The sequence below is a fragment of the Neovison vison genome, chromosome 4 (assembly GCF_020171115.1).
Source record: "Neovison vison isolate M4711 chromosome 4, ASM_NN_V1, whole genome shotgun sequence".
Lineage (NCBI taxonomy): Eukaryota > Metazoa > Chordata > Mammalia > Carnivora > Mustelidae > Neogale > Neogale vison.
In genome coordinates this window covers 123,584,494-123,602,002 of record NC_058094.1, presented here as the reverse complement: position 1 = coordinate 123,602,002, position 17,509 = coordinate 123,584,494, and the positions used below count along the sequence as shown (strand labels likewise).

The following is a 17,509-nucleotide window of genomic DNA, read 5'->3' as shown; positions in this document are numbered from 1 at the left end:
TTTTTAAAAGATTTTATTTATTTATTTGACAGACATCACAAGTAGGCAGAGAGAGAGAGAGGGAAGCAGGCTCCCTGCTGAGCAATGCGGGGGGGGGGGGGGGCTGATCCCAGAATCCTGGGATCATGACCTGAGCCAAAGGCAGAGGCTTTAACTCACTGAGCCACTCAGGTGCCCCATATTGTGCATTTTGGAAATTCCCTTTTGCTGATTTCTTGGTTCCTCATGTATCTTCATACTCTATGATTGAATGCATAAATATTAAGAATTAATGTCTTTTTGTATTAGGAAATGACCTTCTTTATCCCTAATAATGTTCTCTGATTTGACATCTACTTTTCTTGACATTAGTATAACTATTTGAGCTGTCTTTTGGTTAGACTGGTATATTATATCTTTCTTTATCCTCTTACTTTTAACCTATTTGTGTCTCTGTATTTGAAATCAGTTCTTAGAGGCAATTATCTATTGAGTCTTGCTTTCTTAGTCCAATCTAATAACCTCTGCTTTTCATTATATTATTAGACCAGTTTCATTCAAGGTAGTTATTCACATGGTGAAGATTAAACCTAGCACTTCAATATTTGTTTTCTATCATGCCGTCTATTTTAGCCCCCTTCCTCCTTTCACTGCTCTCTTTTAAATTAATTGATTTTTTTATTACTCTCTTTTATTTTATTAGCTATAACTTGTTTTCTTATTTTAGTAGTTGCTTTACAGCTTGAAGTACATGTTTTAATTTATTACAGTCTACCTTCAAATAGTAGTACACCATTTCAGGTATAGTATTTCAGGTGTAATATAAGAAAATTTACAGTAATATATGTACATTTCCTCATTTCTGATTTTTCTACTATTTCTGTTATAGATTTTACTTTTTTCCCCCTAGATCTTACTTTTTAATGTAAAAATAACTTAATGTTTCTTATTTTTAAATTGCATTATGCTAGTCACCATAGAGTACATCATTTGTTTTTGATGTAGTATTTCATGATTTATTGTTTGTGTATAACACCCAGTGCTCCACACAATCTGTGCTCTCCTTAATACCCATCACCAGGCTCACCCATCCCCCACCCCCTTCCATTTAAAAGCCTCAATTTTGTTTCTTGGAGGCCATAGTCTTTCATGGTTCATCTTCCACTCTGATTTCTCTCCCTTCATTTATTTGTTCCTACTTCTAATGCCCTCCATGTTATTCTCTATGTTTCATAAACAAGTGAAACTATATGATAATTGACTTTGTTTGACTTATTTCACTTAACATAATCTCCTCAAGTCCCATCCATGTTGATGCAGATGTTAGGTATTTATCCTTTCTGATGGCTGAGTAATATTCCATTGTGTGTATGGACCACATCTTCTTTATCCATTCATCTGTTGAAGGGCATCTTGGCTCTTTCCACAGTTTGGCTATTGTGGACATTGCTGCAATGAACATTAGGGTACAGATGGCCCTTCTTTTCACTACATCTGTATCTCTGGGGTCAATACCCTTTAGTGTAATTGCAGGGTCATAGGGTATCTCTGTTTTTCATTTTTTTGAGGAACCTTCGCACGGCTTTCCAAAGTGGCTGTACCACTGTGCATTCCCACCAACAGTGTAAGAGGGTTCCCCATTCTCCACATCCTCTCCAACACTTGTTGTTTCCTGTCCTGTTGATTCTGGCCATTCTAACTGTTGTAAGGTAGTATCTCAGTGTGGTTTTGATTTGACTTTCCCTGATGGCTAATGATGATGAACATTTTTTTCATGTGTCTGTTAGCCATTTGTATGTCTTCTTTAGAATGTCTACTGGTATGTCTGCTCAGGTCTTCGGCCCATTTTCTGTCATAATTATCTGTTTTTTGGGTATTGAGTTTAAGAAGTTCTTTATAGATCTTGGGTATCAGCCCTTTGTCTATAGTCTCATTCGCAAATATCTCCTCCCATTCTATGGGTTCCCTCTTTGTTTTTTTGATTTTCCTTTGCTGTGCTGAAGCTTTTTATCTTGATGAAGTCCCAAAAGTTCATTTTCACTTTCGTTTCCTTTGCCTTTGGAGATGTGTCTTGAAAGAAGTTGCTGTGGCTGATGTCAAAGAGGTTATTGCCTATGTTCTCCTCTAGGATTTTGATGGTTTCCTGTCTCACATTAATGTCTTTCATCCATTTAGACTTTATCTTTATGAATGGTGTAAGAGAATGGTGGAGTTTCATTCTTCTGTATATAGCTGTCCAATATTCCCAACACCATTACTGAAGAGACTTATTTCCACCGGATATTTTTTCCTGCTTTGTCAAAGATTAGTTGACCGCAGAGTTGAGAATTCATATCTGGGCTCTATATTCTGCTGCATTAGTCTATGTATCTGTTTTTGTGCCAGTACCATGATGTCTTGGTGGTCACAGCTTTGTAATATAGCTTGAAATCAGGCAATTTGATGTCCCCAGCTTTATTTTCTTTTTCAACATTTCCTTGGTGATTTGGGGTGTTTTATGCCCCTATAAATTTTAGAATTGTTTGTTCTGGCACTTTGAAAAATGCCCTTTGTATTTTGATGGGATGGCATTGAAATTATAGATTGTTCTGGGCAGCACAGACATTTTAACAATGTTTATTCTTCTGATCCATGAATGTGGGATGTTTTTTCATCTTTTTGTGTCTTCTTCAATTTCTTTAATGTGCGTTTTGTAGTTCTTAGAGTATAGATCCTTTACCTCTTTGGTTAGGTTTATTCCAAGGTATCTTATGATTCTTGGTGCTAATGTAAATGGAATAGATTCTCCAATGTCTCTTTCTACAATTTCATTGTTAGTGTATAAGAAATCAACTGATTTCTGTGCATTGACTTTGTATCCTGTCAAATTATTTGAATTGCTGTATGAGTTCTAATAATTTGGGAATGGTGACTTTGGGGTTTTCCACATATAATATGACATCATCTGCGAAGAGAGTTTGACCTCTTTGCCAATTTGAATACTTTTTATTTCTTTTTGTTGTCTGATTGCTGTTGCTAGGACTTCTAGTACTATGTTGAACAATAGTGGCAAGAGTGGGCATTCTTGTTGTGTTGCTGATCTCAGTGAGAAAGCTCTTGGTTTTCCCCATGGAGAATGTTATTTGGTGTGGGGTTTTCATAGATAGATTTCAAGGAATTGAAGAATATTCCCTCTATCCCTATACTCTTGAAGAGTTTTAATCAGGAATAGATGCTGTTTTTGTCAAATGCTTTTTCTGCATCAGTTGAGAGGTTAATGTGGTTCTTCTCTCTTCTCTTATTTATGTGTCCTATCACATTGACTGGTTTGTGAATGTTGAGCCACACTTGTATTACAGGGATAAATCCAACCTGGTCATGGTGGATAATCCTTTTCAGGTACTGTTGGATCCTATTAGCTAAGATCTTGTTGAGAATTTTGGCATCATATTCATCAGGGATGTTGTTCTGAAATTCTCCTTTTTGTTGGGGTCTTTGACTGGTTTTGAGATCAAGGTAATGCTGGCCTTATGAAAAGAGTCTGGAGGTTTTCCTTCTGTTTCTATTTTTTTGAAACAGCTTTAGGAGAACTCAAATTATTTCTTTTTTGAATGTCTGGTAGAATTCCCCAGGGAATCCATGAGGCCCTGGACTCTTGTTTTTTGGGAGGTTTTTGATCACTGCTCTAATCTCATTACTAGTTATTGGTCTATTCAGGTTGTCAGTTTCTTTCTGTTTCAGTCTTGGAAGTTTATGGGTTACCAGGAATGTATCCATTTTGTCTAGATTGCTTAACTTATTGGCATATAGCTGTTGATAATAATTTCTGATGATTGTTTCTATTTCCTTGATGTTAGTCATGATCTCACCCCTTTCCTTCATAATTTTATTAATTTTGGTCCCTTCTCTTTTCTTTTGGATTACTCTGGCCAGTGGTTTATCGATCTTATTGATTCTTTCAAAGAACCAGCTTCTAGTTTTGTTGATGTGTTCTACTGTATCTCTGGTTTCTAATTCATTGATTTCTGCTCTAATCTTAATTATTTCCCTTCTTGTTCCCTTCTTGTTCATAATTTATTTTTGATTCTCCAGCTCTTTAAATAGTGTGAAGAGAGTTTGTATATTCAGGTTTTTTCTTCTTTTTCTTTCTTTCTTTTTTTTTTTTAGTGAGTTGTGTTTGGCTATGTATTTCCCCCTTAGGACCGTATTTGCCATATCCCATAGGTTTTGCAATGATGTGTCTTTGTTTCTTTGTTTTCATTGGTTTCCATGAATTGATTATGTTCTTCTTTTATTTTCTGATTTACCAAAACATTCTTGAGCAGGATGGTCTTTAGCTTCCAAGAGCTATCTTCTAGTCCTTTCTCTCTCGCTTCACCCCCCACTCAGGGATCCCAATAATTCTGACATTGGAATGTTTCATGGTGTCACTTATTTCTCTAATTCTGTTTTCATGGATTTTAAGCTGTTTGTTTCAGGGCTCCTCCTGCTCCTTCTTTTCTGTTTATCTTCTAGATTGCTAATATGTTCTTCTGCTTCATTTATCCTACCTATTAGAGTATCTAGATTAGATTGTATCTCATTGATAGCATTTTTAATTTCTGTTAGATATGCTCTCACTTCTTCCCTTCATCTGTGTTGCCATTAATAGTGTCTCCATCCTGACTGTGGTCTACCCTGAAGTCTATCTCTGACATATTGTGTGGATCCATATCCACTAGATCTACTGGAGAGGCCATTGTCTCTGGTTCTTTCTTTGTTGGGGGTTCCTCTTCCTCATCATTCTGTTGAGTTGTGGTTGAGAGGATGTACAGCTGAAAATATCAACCACTATCCGGGCAAGGTGCACCCCCTTGACTGATGATCCTCTGGCCCCGTAGAGATCCAAAATGTGTAATCTTACATCTCTGACTGGTTTCATGGGTGTTGCCATGTTACTTTGTTAACTTTGTTTAAGCAATCAATTATCTTTTAAGTAAATTTAAATAATAACTAAAGTCATATATTCTTACCTACATAGTTACTATTTCTCATTCCTTTGGCGCTTGTCATTTCCTTGTATAGATCCATATTTCCATCTAGTATCACTTATTGTGGCTGAATGATGTCCTTCACATTAGTTGTAGTATGGATCTGATGGCAGTGAATTCTTTGTTTTTCTATGTATGAACAAATAGTCATGTCATTGGTGTTTTCAAAAATATTTGCAAGGAGCACAGAATTCTAAGTTTCTTTCTCTCAGGACTTTAAGGGTATTGCCTCACCATCTTTTTGTTTGCATTATTCCTGGTGATAAATCTGCTATTAATCTCAGTCTTTTCCTCTGTGAAGTAATACATTCTTTTCCTCTGGCCAATTTTAAGAATTTCTCTTTAACATGGGTTTTGAGAAAGGTAGTCATGTTGTGCCCAGGTGCACTACCTGTGTCTCCCACCTTCCTTCACCAGTGGTTGCCCCAAAGCTTTTGCTTTTCATGGTGAGTGGCAGGATTACAAAAAAGCAAGTCAACCATGCAAGCCTATTTCAAGCCTTTGCTTGCATGACACTTACTAACAACCATTGGCCAAAGAATGACAGATGGTCATCCCCAAGGCAAGGGATAAGGAAGTAAACACCATCCTTTAGGAGGCCATGGCAAGTAGGCATAAAGATTATGGTCAAATGATATACCTGTACTGGAAGAAGTTCAGTATTTCAGACGTAAGCTTAGATGTTCCTAGTGGAAGACACTTCATGAAATATAGTATAGAAGATTATTATAATTGGTAGGATTTTCCCATTGGATATTTTCCCCCTTTGGTTTATACATCTAGTCTTCTTTCTTAAGAGCACATTCTAGGTCACCTCTTCTAGAATTTTTTTTTAAGATTTTGTTTATTTATTTGACACAAAGAGATACAGAGTACAAGCAGGGTGAGCAAGAGGCAGAGGGAGAGCAAGAAGCAGATGCCTCACTGTGCAAGGAGCCGGACATGGGGCTCGATCCTAGGATCCTGGGTTCATGACCCAAGACAAAGGCAGACTCCCAACAGCCTGAGTCACCCAGGTGCCCTCACCTCTTCTAGACTTTTAATGGTAAAACAGTACTTAAGCTCTAGCTTACAAAAGCTTAAGAATGTTGGGACCATATCAGATCTATTCTGATGGCAACACAGGTAGAAGGAATGAGAGATTAGTTTTCTTTTATAATGTTAAGTGAAAGGCAAAAGATTTATGCGATCTGAAGAGAATTACATGTCACAGTGATTCAACATATAATGACAGATTTGTCATTTTATAAGGGAATATTACATCACCAGGCAACTCCTTTTTTGTTCTTTTTGTAGTTCTACCCAACTACTCTTTGATATGAATGCCTTAAGGGTAACACTCAACAATTCAGGGTGCAAAACCAAATAGAATTTGAGTTTGAAGATGCCAACAGCACATTTTGAAGGCAGTCACACTGGTATTACAGATATTTGAAGATGGTGGTTTTACACAGATATACTTAATTGCCAGTATAATTAACAACCATGTAGCTTCCATCTCCATTTAGAGTATCTCTTATATAGTATATACAATGGATTCATTGTCTTTATACTCACGGTATTCTTACTAGGTTGTATCACTCACATTTTATGCATGAAGAAATGGAGGCTCAAAGAAGGTGAACTAGAGGTACCTGGGTGGCTCAGTCAATTAAGCATCTGCCTTCGGCTCAGGTCATGATCCCGGAGTCCTGGGATCGAGTCCTGCATCAGGCTTCCTGCTTAACCAGGAGCCTCCTTGTCTCGCTGTCCCTCTCCCCTACTTGCTCTCTCTCTGTCTCTCTGACATAAATAAACAAAATATTAAAAAAAAAAAAAGAAAGAAAAGAAACTGAACTAATTGCCCAGAGAGACACAGCTAGCAAGTGGCAAAACTGGGTGTAAACCCAGATCCATCGCAAAGTCTAAGCATAGCTCCGTATAGTCTTTTCATCCCTGATGTCTAAATTCCCATCTGAAGTTCCTAAGGGGGATCCATTATGCTCATGGAGGATTAATGGACGTATTTGGAGGGATTAACATTTTATGAAGCATTTCCAGACTGTCAGGAGTTCCTCTGCAGATCCTCAGGGTTGCCTGTTTGAGAGATGGGAAACCAGGTCCTAGTAGCAGTCTGGAATAGCATCGGAGTCCAGGGCATCCAGCTGTTTCAGTCCGGCCTCAGCTGCAAGGCAGCCGAGGGAACCAGGACAGTAGCTAAGCTCATTTAGCCCATTGTCCTCATCCCCAGATGGAGAAATGATGCCGCTACCCCAGAATTTTCTAAGGATTAGATGATGAAAGTGAAATGAATACATTTGAGCACTCTAGGAAGGTAATTCTTTGAAGGCAATAAAAGTGTTCTAGGGTTATCATTAGATGGCAGCAAAGTGTCCTAACCTGAGTTAATATTTATATGTATTAAGTTCTCAGAACAGTGTCTAGCACATTCAGAATGAATATTGGTGTTCACAGAATTTCACAAAAAATATGATTTGTATCAATATAAATGTTGGTGAAAAACAGAACTGATGCAGATTTGAATAGGGGCCAAAGGAATCTGTTGATAGTTTTGTGATTGTAATTATTAAAGAAACAGGGATATCAGAATAGCATTATCCTTGTGAAATTTTAAAAGTGTTTAAGAATAATTATACTGCAAAATAGATAGCTCAAAACCTGTAGCATGATATCGAAACAGATTTTCTACTCCAGTGAGTATAGGTACTAAAAAAAGTATTATCTTTTATATCTCAAAGTTTTACATACAGTTTTAAATTTTATGTCTATGATTGATATTAATTACGCTTAATTTAGGCTGAGATCATGATAGAAGCGTCATGAGACTGAGGCCCATATGGGGCTTCTCACTCAGTGTGTAGTCTGCTTCTCTCCCTTCTCCCTCTGCCTCTCAACGTGTTCATGTGTGTGTACTTGCTCTCTCTCAAAGAAAATAAACAAACAAACAAATAAATAAGATCTTTCTCTGAACATCCTTATTCTTTTTTTTTAAAGATTTTATTTATTTGAGAGAGAAAGGGAGAAGGAGAAGCAGGCCCCCCACTGAGCAGGGAGCCTAATGTGGGACTCCATCTCAGGACCTTGAGATCATGACCTTAGCCAAAGGCAGACGTTTAACTGACTGAACCACCAGGTGCCTCCGAACATCCCTATTCTTACATGTGCTTTATTCATGATTGTGACCTTTCAATTACTAGGTAAAAGATGGTCAAAATTGAAACTTATATCAAATATTAAACACATGTAACTTGATTCTCTGAAAACTGACCCAGTTCTATTCACCATGGTAGTTTATAGAGACTTTATTTCAGCTCTACCCTTACTATGTAACTTGAGCCAGGGATAGGCTAACTTCAAAGCCCATGTTATTTTTTAATATAATGATAAGTGAACAAATATTAATGTTCACTATTTTAAATGTTTTGCTATTATCATAGCAGGACTCTTATCCTAGGTCTTATTTGTTTTACCTCTTTCTAAACCATGAATGTTATTTTCCAGCGACTGTTGGGAGACATGGTTCTTTCCCCATATCTTCCCTTTCACCCTCCCTCCCTCATATACACAGTGGAGACCAACAGCATTATGGATGAAGAATGATCATATAATAATTAGATCAAGGGACAGGGTCCCTCCAAGGGCATGAGGCAGGTGGATGTAGTCACAATAGACGGTGTCCCTTCCTTTTTACATACTAACTTCATAGGGGATATTATGGCAGTGGGCTACAGAATGGATCCAAGCCATCTGATCATCTGTAATTCTTGATCAGAGATTTCTGAACTAGCAAAGGGGAGTCCTTGGATATTGGTGACATCAGGATATACCTCTCAGACATTCTCTTCATTGGCTGGATTCAGACCAGGACAAGGAGAAGATTTTTTTTTTTAATTTTTATTTTATTTATTTGACAGAAAGAGATCACAAGCAGGCAGAGAGGCAGGCAGAGAGAGACAGGTGGAGGCAGGCTCCCTGCTGAGCAGAGAGCCCGATGCGGGGCTCGATCCCAGAACCCTGGGATCATGACCTGAGCCAAAGGCAGAGGTTTTAACCCACTGAGCCACCCAGGCACCCCCGGACAAGGAGAGGAATTAAAAGTCAGGTCACGTTCCTGGGTGTCTGAGATTGTAGCTGTCCAGGGTTGATTATTTCCCCCTTCATCACATTTCCTGGGAACTCTGGGAGCTTATGGGTGAGTTGCATCACTGTGCTCATGAAGGGAAGTTAACTCTGGAAACTACCAGAGCCTGCTTTGGGGGTATTCAGTGGTGTTGAGGATCATACATGGATTATATCACAAAGTCTCACACTATTTTTTGTTTCATTTTAACAGAATGAAGTCCCTGAGGTGAAGAAAGAGGAGACATTGTTGGATCTGGACTTCGACCCTTTCAAGCCTGAGGTGGCCCCTCCAGGTTCTGCTGGAGTGACTCATTCCCCCATGTCGCAGGTATCCATTGGTGGTTCTTGTTTTGGGGGTGCCATATCAGAACTTGAATAAGTTCTGTAAGGCAGCTGATGCCTGTCCAGGAACCTCGCCCATTGCAAGTGACTATTTACTTTTCTTTGGAGTTGACAAACATCACCCAATGGGAAGGAAGGGTAGAAAAAGGACCTTATGCATAGTTCATTCCAAAGCTCCCCCCACAATTAGCATTCTCTGTACATAGAGCTGGGATAGCCATGCATTCCAGTTTGCCCAGGAATCCTCCATCTCCGAGTAATTGTCAGTATTACTGTCAGTAATATTGTCAGTATTATTGTCAGTATTAGTTTGCCCTCAGAGTGTTCAGCTTCGAATAGTACATTTTCTGGCTTCTCTAAATGAAGCTCTTTTGGCTCTGGGCTTAAACTTACTGTTTTCTCCACTTTCCTTCCTTAACGTTTTGTAGACTAAAGCATGTTAGAAATAACATTGAAATTATGCCCCAACAGAAATGCTTTCCAGTCTTGGTAGTTTTGAACTCGATGATGTTGTCCTCCTCCACATTCCAGAAGCTTCCCTCATTTGATCTTGACTATGACCAGAGTAGGCCTTGCTTATCTAACTTGTCCTTGCTCATCATTTCCTCACCCTCAACATTTCCCTACTTCCATAGTGATCGCCACAGTGTTCTCCAGCAGAGGGATCTTGGAGGTGGGCTTGGTAATGACTTCTGGGTGATTCTTCAGCAGTAGACATCCTTTACAATTGCCTATGCTCATGAAAGGAGGTTAACTCAAAATTTGGCTAAACAGAAATTTTTTTATATCCGTATTTTTGATGTGCTTGGAGGCTCACACTTAAATTTGGGCAAATCCAAAGATGCTAGAGTATATTTCAAATTAATTAATGAAGGTATATTAAAAAACTAAATTTGAGAATTGAGACCTCACTCAATTTTTCAGTCTTGAAGTCTTCTGATACCTTACAGTTAAACCATAATAACCTGGGGCGCCTGGGTGGCTCAGTGGGTTAAAGCCTCTGCCTTCGGCTCAGGTCATGATCCCAGGGTCCTGGGATCGAGCCCCGCATTGGGCTCTCTGCTCAGCAGGGAGCCTGCTTCCTCCTCCCTCTCTTTCTGCCTGCCTCTCTGCCTACTTGTGATCTCTGTCTGTCAAATAAAATAAATAAAATCTTAAAAAAAACCCCATAATAACCTTAGTATAAACCTTGATAAATAAGCTTCTCCTAATCCATGCTTTATTCCATAATGTGACTGGGTTTTTAAAGGCCTCCCTGTTTTAATATAGGAACAATAAAATCTGAGATGTTAATAAAGGAAATAACTAGTATGCAGATCAGATACTAGCCTTAAAGATATTTTGCAAAAATGGGTCTCTTAGATAAATGTTTGGGAAAATTCTATTAACTCCCTTTTAAAAGGAGAGTCGTAATATGCATTGGAATAGTAAAGCTTCCAAGATGTTCTACAATTAAAAGAAAAAACTGTATAGACATGTTTAACTTAGAGTTTCCCAAATTTGACCACAGAAATCTGTTTTAATGAAAGTTTATTAACAGTTATTGGAATGTACTCTAAGATATACTTTGGGAAATGCTAACATAATAATTGTCAGCAAGTTTTGAGGTTCTATGTTGGTGGCCAAGGAAAGCAGAAAATGAATGCACATCTCATTCAGAATACTTCCTTGTCAGAGCTTCTTTGTTGTGCAGAATTCATGGGCCTTCCTTTGCCATGCTCTCCAGCATTCACTGCTCTAGTGGCAGAAGGCAGGTTTCTGCAGTTAATGCTGTTGGGGTCAGTGGATGAGATGCCACAGCATTTCTGTCTTTGAGTTTGAATCGAGAGAGAAGTCTCTTTTGTATCAACTCATGATTAAATAAATCCACAGATCATAGAACCCTGTGTAGATTTAGAACAAAGATTCTTTCAGAATTTAAAAAAAAAAAGACTTCAGTTAAACCTTCAAAAGTCTTTGGAAGAAAATGCATCATTGCAGTTAGGAAAAGCACTGCCCCTGGTCCCGTTGGCTCTAATTGAGTCAACTCATAGCAGCGTCATTCTGGGAGCGTCTCTAATCACATCTTCTTTTCACCAAGGATAGTCTTAGGCTGCAATAGCAAAAAGAACAGAGCCATTAGATTCTGCTGGCCTTTCTTCTCCTTTGCTCAGAATGATCTCCCTTACCCATCACCTGAGCCAGAGTTTTAAATGAATGTTCTCACTGCTAGCAGAGCACCTCACCTGTGATCTCCACAGTGTCCACAGGAGTTAACACACCCTTTCATGATCCTGAGGACTGATAAACATGCCATTCCACATTGCTGCCTTCCTTTGGAGAAAATACCAGTGCTGTCTGCGTTATGCAAGAATATAGAGTATCTTCTAGGGGCTATGATTCTTAAGGGCCCTGGAAGCAAGAAGAACCAAATCATCTGTATAATCAGGAAGTGCATATTAATTTCAGGAGTCCACATGCAAATAACTATGGCTTTCCCTGCAGCTGTTCCAATCTCCTTTCTTAGTCATTGACAGGTGGTTGCTAACCCAGAGACCTGCCATGCTGCACAGAGAAGCTGGGTGGCTGGGGCTGAACGGTCTGAGCAGACCCAGACTGGGGGATTGGTGGGTAGGGGGGTGGGCTCACTCAGAACCGCAGAGCCCACATTCTGTAGTGCAGAATCCTAATGAGACCTCTGTGACCCCATCTGGAAAATCCCAGATTCTTAGAGTACCAGGCTTTCTAATTTGCCACTCATTTAGTGATTCAAAACTAGTGCATAAACACAGATCTGTTCCAGTCACAAAAACAAAGGCAGAAAAGGATGTGGCTTTGGCAGCAATTCTCAATCACAAAGGAAATGAGAAAGAGAGGTCTCCCTCACTTTCCCAAACACGCAGCAGAAATCACTCAAGCAGAGAGAGTCAATTATCATATGGTTTCACTCATTTGTGGAGCATAACAAATAGCATGGAGGACAAGGGGCTTTAGAGAGGAGTAGGGAATTTGGGTAAATTGGAAGGGGAGGTGAACCATGAGAGACTATGGACTCTGAAAAACAATCTGAGGGGTTTGAAGTGGCGGGGGGGTGGGAGGTTGGGGTACCAGATGGTGGGTATTATAGAGGGCATGGCTTGCATGGAGCACTGGGTGTGGTGAAAAAATAATGAATAATGTTTTTCTGAAAATAAATAAATTGAAAAAAATAATAAAAAAAAAAAGAAATCACTTGAGCCATCTGGATCCATTTCCCAGAATCAATGAGCTTGATAATTAAAATGCCAGCAGTAAGTCTAATTCATCCATATGTCTTAGGGAGCACCTGCTAATTTGCATGATTATCTATTAGTTGAGCTGTGTTATCATCTAACTCAACGTATTGAAGAACTCTTTTTGTGGGGTTCATTTACCATCAAACTGATCATAATGTAACCTTTTGAATATGGTGGTGGTAGGGGAAGGGGTAGTATTAGCAATGACTCAGATCTGCATGTCCCCAAAGATGTGAGAAACTCTAATATCTGGATACATTGTACTTCATTTAACTGTGTGTGTGTGTGTATGGGGTTGTGTGTGTGCATGTGCGGGTATGCACACAAGTGCTAAAGTAAACCCATTCTACGGCTTTCAATTTGTAGAGCAAAAAGCAGATCGACTGGTTCTCTGGTGTCCAGTATGGTAGCCACAAGCCACTTTTCACTATCTAAATTCAAATTAAGTAAAATTATGTAAAATTTAAGATTCAGTTCTGTTACGCTGGTACTTCTCAAGGGCCCGTAGCTACATGTGACTAGAGGCTGCCGTGTTGGACAGCACAGACAGGGAGCATCAGCATCACCAGAGTTCTGTTGAACAGTGCTGTGCTCAGTGTTTCAGATGCCTTCCTTCAAGACATTTGGTCACTTAGTATTTTTTACATGTGTGGGATTTGCAGGCTAACCATATTTTTGTTTATCTCTTTTCAGACATTGCCCTGGGACCTATGGACGGTAAGAGTAATAAAAGCTTGTATTTTGATGTATCTGGATCCCCAGACATTTGGAAACCCTGTTATATATGTTATATTTATTTAACCCTGTTATATTCACCTGTGGTGGGAAGAAGACCTAACATTTTTAATGACAGTGTAGTCCCCTAGAGCAATCATCAGCTCCCTGATGGTTCCAAGCATTGCCAGCACCTGGAAACAATGGTGAGGAAAAGAGTGTCAGTGTGCCAGAGCCCTGGATAAGCAACAGTTTGGTGTTAGGCCCCTTTGTGCTTCTTCCTGTGGTTATCAGTGGCTACTGGAGATGTTGTAGCAAAGACAGGGCACATTTTTTGTTGATTTTAAATAGAACGGAAGAAAACATGGATGAGAAAATGTAAGGGGCAGGCTAATCTGCAGGAACTTCTTTTTGTATTATTATGATAATGAAGCTTCCTCAATAAGAATTTGAGCTTTAGAGCCAGACAGACCTGGATTTGAGCCCAGACTCAACCTTTTATAACAATATGACTTTAAGCGTTTATGGACTTGTCTTTCATCAGTCTCTGTATTTCTCATCTGTAAAATAAGGTTAAGGATGCCTATATAGAGGGTTGTGTGAGGATGAAGTAGATAGTATCTATAGAGTGCTTAGCCCCACATCCAGTAAAGATCCATAAAAGGTAGCCGTTACTAGTAACGGTGTGTATTCAGCTAATCTGATGGGTAAGGATGAGCACTTCCAGAAGTTAGAATTTGGGGAAAAGACGCGGAACAGAGCTTTGTGGTGGCAGCACCCATGTGGATTCAGAGGCTGACCACACCCATATGGAGACTCACACCCCTCACGGGTGGGGCATTTGCCCTGTTTTGGAAAAGCTGTGGTCACATGGTCTTCAGAACTCAACTATTGAGTTTCATGATAACTTCTTTTTTAGTGAGACAACAACAGGAAAGTTTTCTAGATCTAGCTATTCATGGGCCTAATCTTCTAAAGTAACATTGCTACTCTTGTAGCAGGGAGCAAAACACAAAGATGACTGCTCCCTTCCCTTCCATAGGAGTGGGTTTATACTGCACTACTTAGGATCCTTGAAGCATCATGGGAGAACACCTAAAAAATGTTGATTGAAAACATCTTTTATAGTGAGATGGCTTTGCTTGTGTAATCATAAAAAGGGATACATAGATATTTAAATTCTAGCCACATTTGAATTCTGTGTTAATGGTCTTCATGATCAAGAGGACATTGCTAATGTTTTGTTATTCCATTATTTCATATCTTTAGCTGAAGTTATAATACACTTGTTCCTAGCTAGGAATGGTATGGTGAGGATGGAGGTATCATCTAGAAGGATCATGGGTCCTTTCAGAGGACAAAACTGCTAAGAATAGTAGCAGGGAGCAAAACTCTAGCTCCCTGTACATAAATGCTGTTTCTTGATCCTCTCAGTCTCCCCATGTTGCTCATTTGTGTGCAGATAATGCTTCTAGGCTGAGGCGGGGTGGGGGAGAACAATGGGGAGTGGTGAGTACCAGATCATTCTCCATATAAACACTACCTCAGAGGCAGAAGCAAGAATGGGGTGAGTTTGAGGGAAGATTTATTCTGATATTGTGTCAGAGCACATGATGTTGTGTACTTTTGTGGCTGCTGGGGCTTGGTCTTATTCTGGTGTTCTTGGGTTTGCTTATTTATTTGAAACTTTGCATTTCAAAGTCTGCTAAATCAGGAGTCTTATAATAGCCCTAAAACATTTTTGTTAACTAGAAAATGAGAGAGGCTTTCTTCATGTTTCAACTGTGTGGTCTTAAGCAGTATTGGCACAAAACTCATTCCAATCACAAAACAAGTTGTGAAATTTAATCTCTAACCAGTAGAAGCTGCAGCTTTCAGGAGAGTATTGACTCTGGACAGCATGGGATTTTAATGTGCCAGAGAATTTGCTTCTTTTGACCCATTATTATTATTATTATTATTATTGATTATCTTTTTTTTTTTTAATTCAAACAGACAAGCACTGATTTGGTACAGCCGGTAGGTAAATATCCAGAACATTCTGGATTTTTAAAAATATTTAATGTGTATTATATAATGAATATTATCTAGAATGAGCTTTTTTTTTTTTTTCTCATGGCATTGCTAATCACAGATTTAACCTTAAGACAGTTAATTTAAATACTCTAGCTTTGTTTAACTGGTGCTACTCTACTGAAGAGCTTTGCGTTTCTCATCAATTCTTACCATGATCTATTTCATCTTCTGTTTTTTTTTTTTTTTCCTTTGCTATTCTACATACTCTAAAGACTGACTCTTCAAAAAGTCTCTCCCTGTATAACCTGATCATGGAGGAAACTCCAGGCAGTGGGTTGGCCGAAGAAATTCAAAGATCTCAGATTGACCTAGGTGCATTTATTTGGGGCCCTAATGGTAGTACAGAGAGTGTCAGCCAGGCAATTACCCAAGGTGGGTCTCAAGAAGGCTCTTCATGTCTCTCTGAAGCAGAGCAAGACATGGGATTATCCACTGGAATTGCTTCTTCTGCTGACTGGCACACTGTAGCTGAACAGGGTGAGCATGTCATGGGGCCAGCCCCTCTGTGTGGAAATGAGCACCTATACCCAAAGCCTGTGCCTGAGGCTGAATTTGCCACAGTGGCTTCTACGGAGATGGAGCAGCCTCATGACTTACCAGCCTCAGAGATGGCAGCCACAGAAACTGGTGGCCTGGTTAAAGAAAATCAAGAAGATGTTAAACAGTCAGAAGAAAAAGAAGAGAAAAAGAAGATAGAAGATTCTATGTGGGCAGGTGTGGAGACATGTGAAAAGGTAGACACTAGAGTTATTGATACCAAGGCACTAGAAGGTACAGAGGAGTTTGAGGAGAAAGCGTGTGAAAGTACAGGAGACAGGCTAGTAGATCTTCTTAAGACACTGGGAAAGCAAAACCGGGAAGCCATAGCAGTTAGTAAAGAGGAAATGAAGAAAGATCTAAGAATTGGTTGTAAGGAAACTGAAAAGGCCAATGAAAAATATTTTGATAAGACTGATGTATTAGAAGAAGACCTAGAAAGAATAGATACAGCAGCTGAATTTAGGGACAGAAGCCAAGGGCTAGATGAGGGGAATCAAGTAGTAATTCATAATTGTGAAATTATAGAGGGCTCTGGAGCTAATCCCAACCATCACACAGATATTTTTAATCTGCATTTCCAGACTGATTCTGTATCTAATAGTGAAAATGAAAGCCCTGAGGGATGTGGTTTAGCTAGAAAAGACATAAGGAAAAATTTAATAGACTCTTCTAACCAGGATATAGTACATCACTCAGGACAAGGTAGTGCAGATGCTGAAGAAATTCAGCATAAGGCTATGTTACATACTCCTAGGGTTGACAGGAATGAAAATCAGGCTGTTGTTTCATCATTAAAACATCAAGTGGCAGCTCATTCTAGGACAGAGTTTAATTATTCTCTGGAAAATAATGCAAACAGGAGAGATCGGTGTTTGCATAAGGCAGAAGACTCAATAATAGAGGGTTCTGAAAATACAGCAACTGAGAACTGTAGCCATAGCATTAACTTGCCAACGATTGTAAAAACAGACTCTTGGGCAGCATATCCAGGTCAAATCTGGCAGCTGAGCTTGGATCCAGCAGTGAATAGTATAGATATATTAGAATTCTCTGGTATACCAGATGGCCAAGCCAGTTGGCTTGATCCTATTAACCACTGGCCTATCAGAGATACAGAAGTTTTAGATAATTGCTGGGAGCATTTAGATACAGTTGAAGGCAAGGTGGACTTAGCAGTGGATTTATGTGGGGAGCAAGCCATTGCTATCCGCTGGGAACAAAGTCAAGAGATAGCTAGACCCTTCATTCTGGGAACCTCCCACAATGCTAGCACGGAGAATTCTGCTAGTCCCCAAGACAGTGACATCAGCAACTCAGATTTATCTGAAGATGAAATTGCTAACCAGAGATATGGATTGTTGTACCAAGAAATAGAGCCTGATAAAGAAGAGGTACTTACCCCACTATGTAGTATAGACTAGCCAAAGACTTCTGTAGGTTCTGTTTTCCTAATGTTTCCCACCTACTTCATTA

The 17,509-nt window shown here is 39.3% G+C and overlaps 1 protein-coding gene across 1 annotated transcript in view; it reads left to right on the top strand.

Annotated features, from left to right (window-relative positions):
* Positions 1 to 17,509, top strand: part of AMPH (amphiphysin) — a 269,962-nt gene that overhangs the window by 203,840 nt on the left and 48,613 nt on the right. The window contains exons 12-14 of the mRNA XM_044245644.1: positions 9,322 to 9,438; positions 13,400 to 13,423; positions 15,416 to 15,439. Of these exons, the coding sequence (XP_044101579.1) occupies positions 9,322 to 9,438; positions 13,400 to 13,423; positions 15,416 to 15,439 (165 nt within the window). The remainder of the gene's footprint in view (positions 1 to 9,321; positions 9,439 to 13,399; positions 13,424 to 15,415; positions 15,440 to 17,509) is intronic.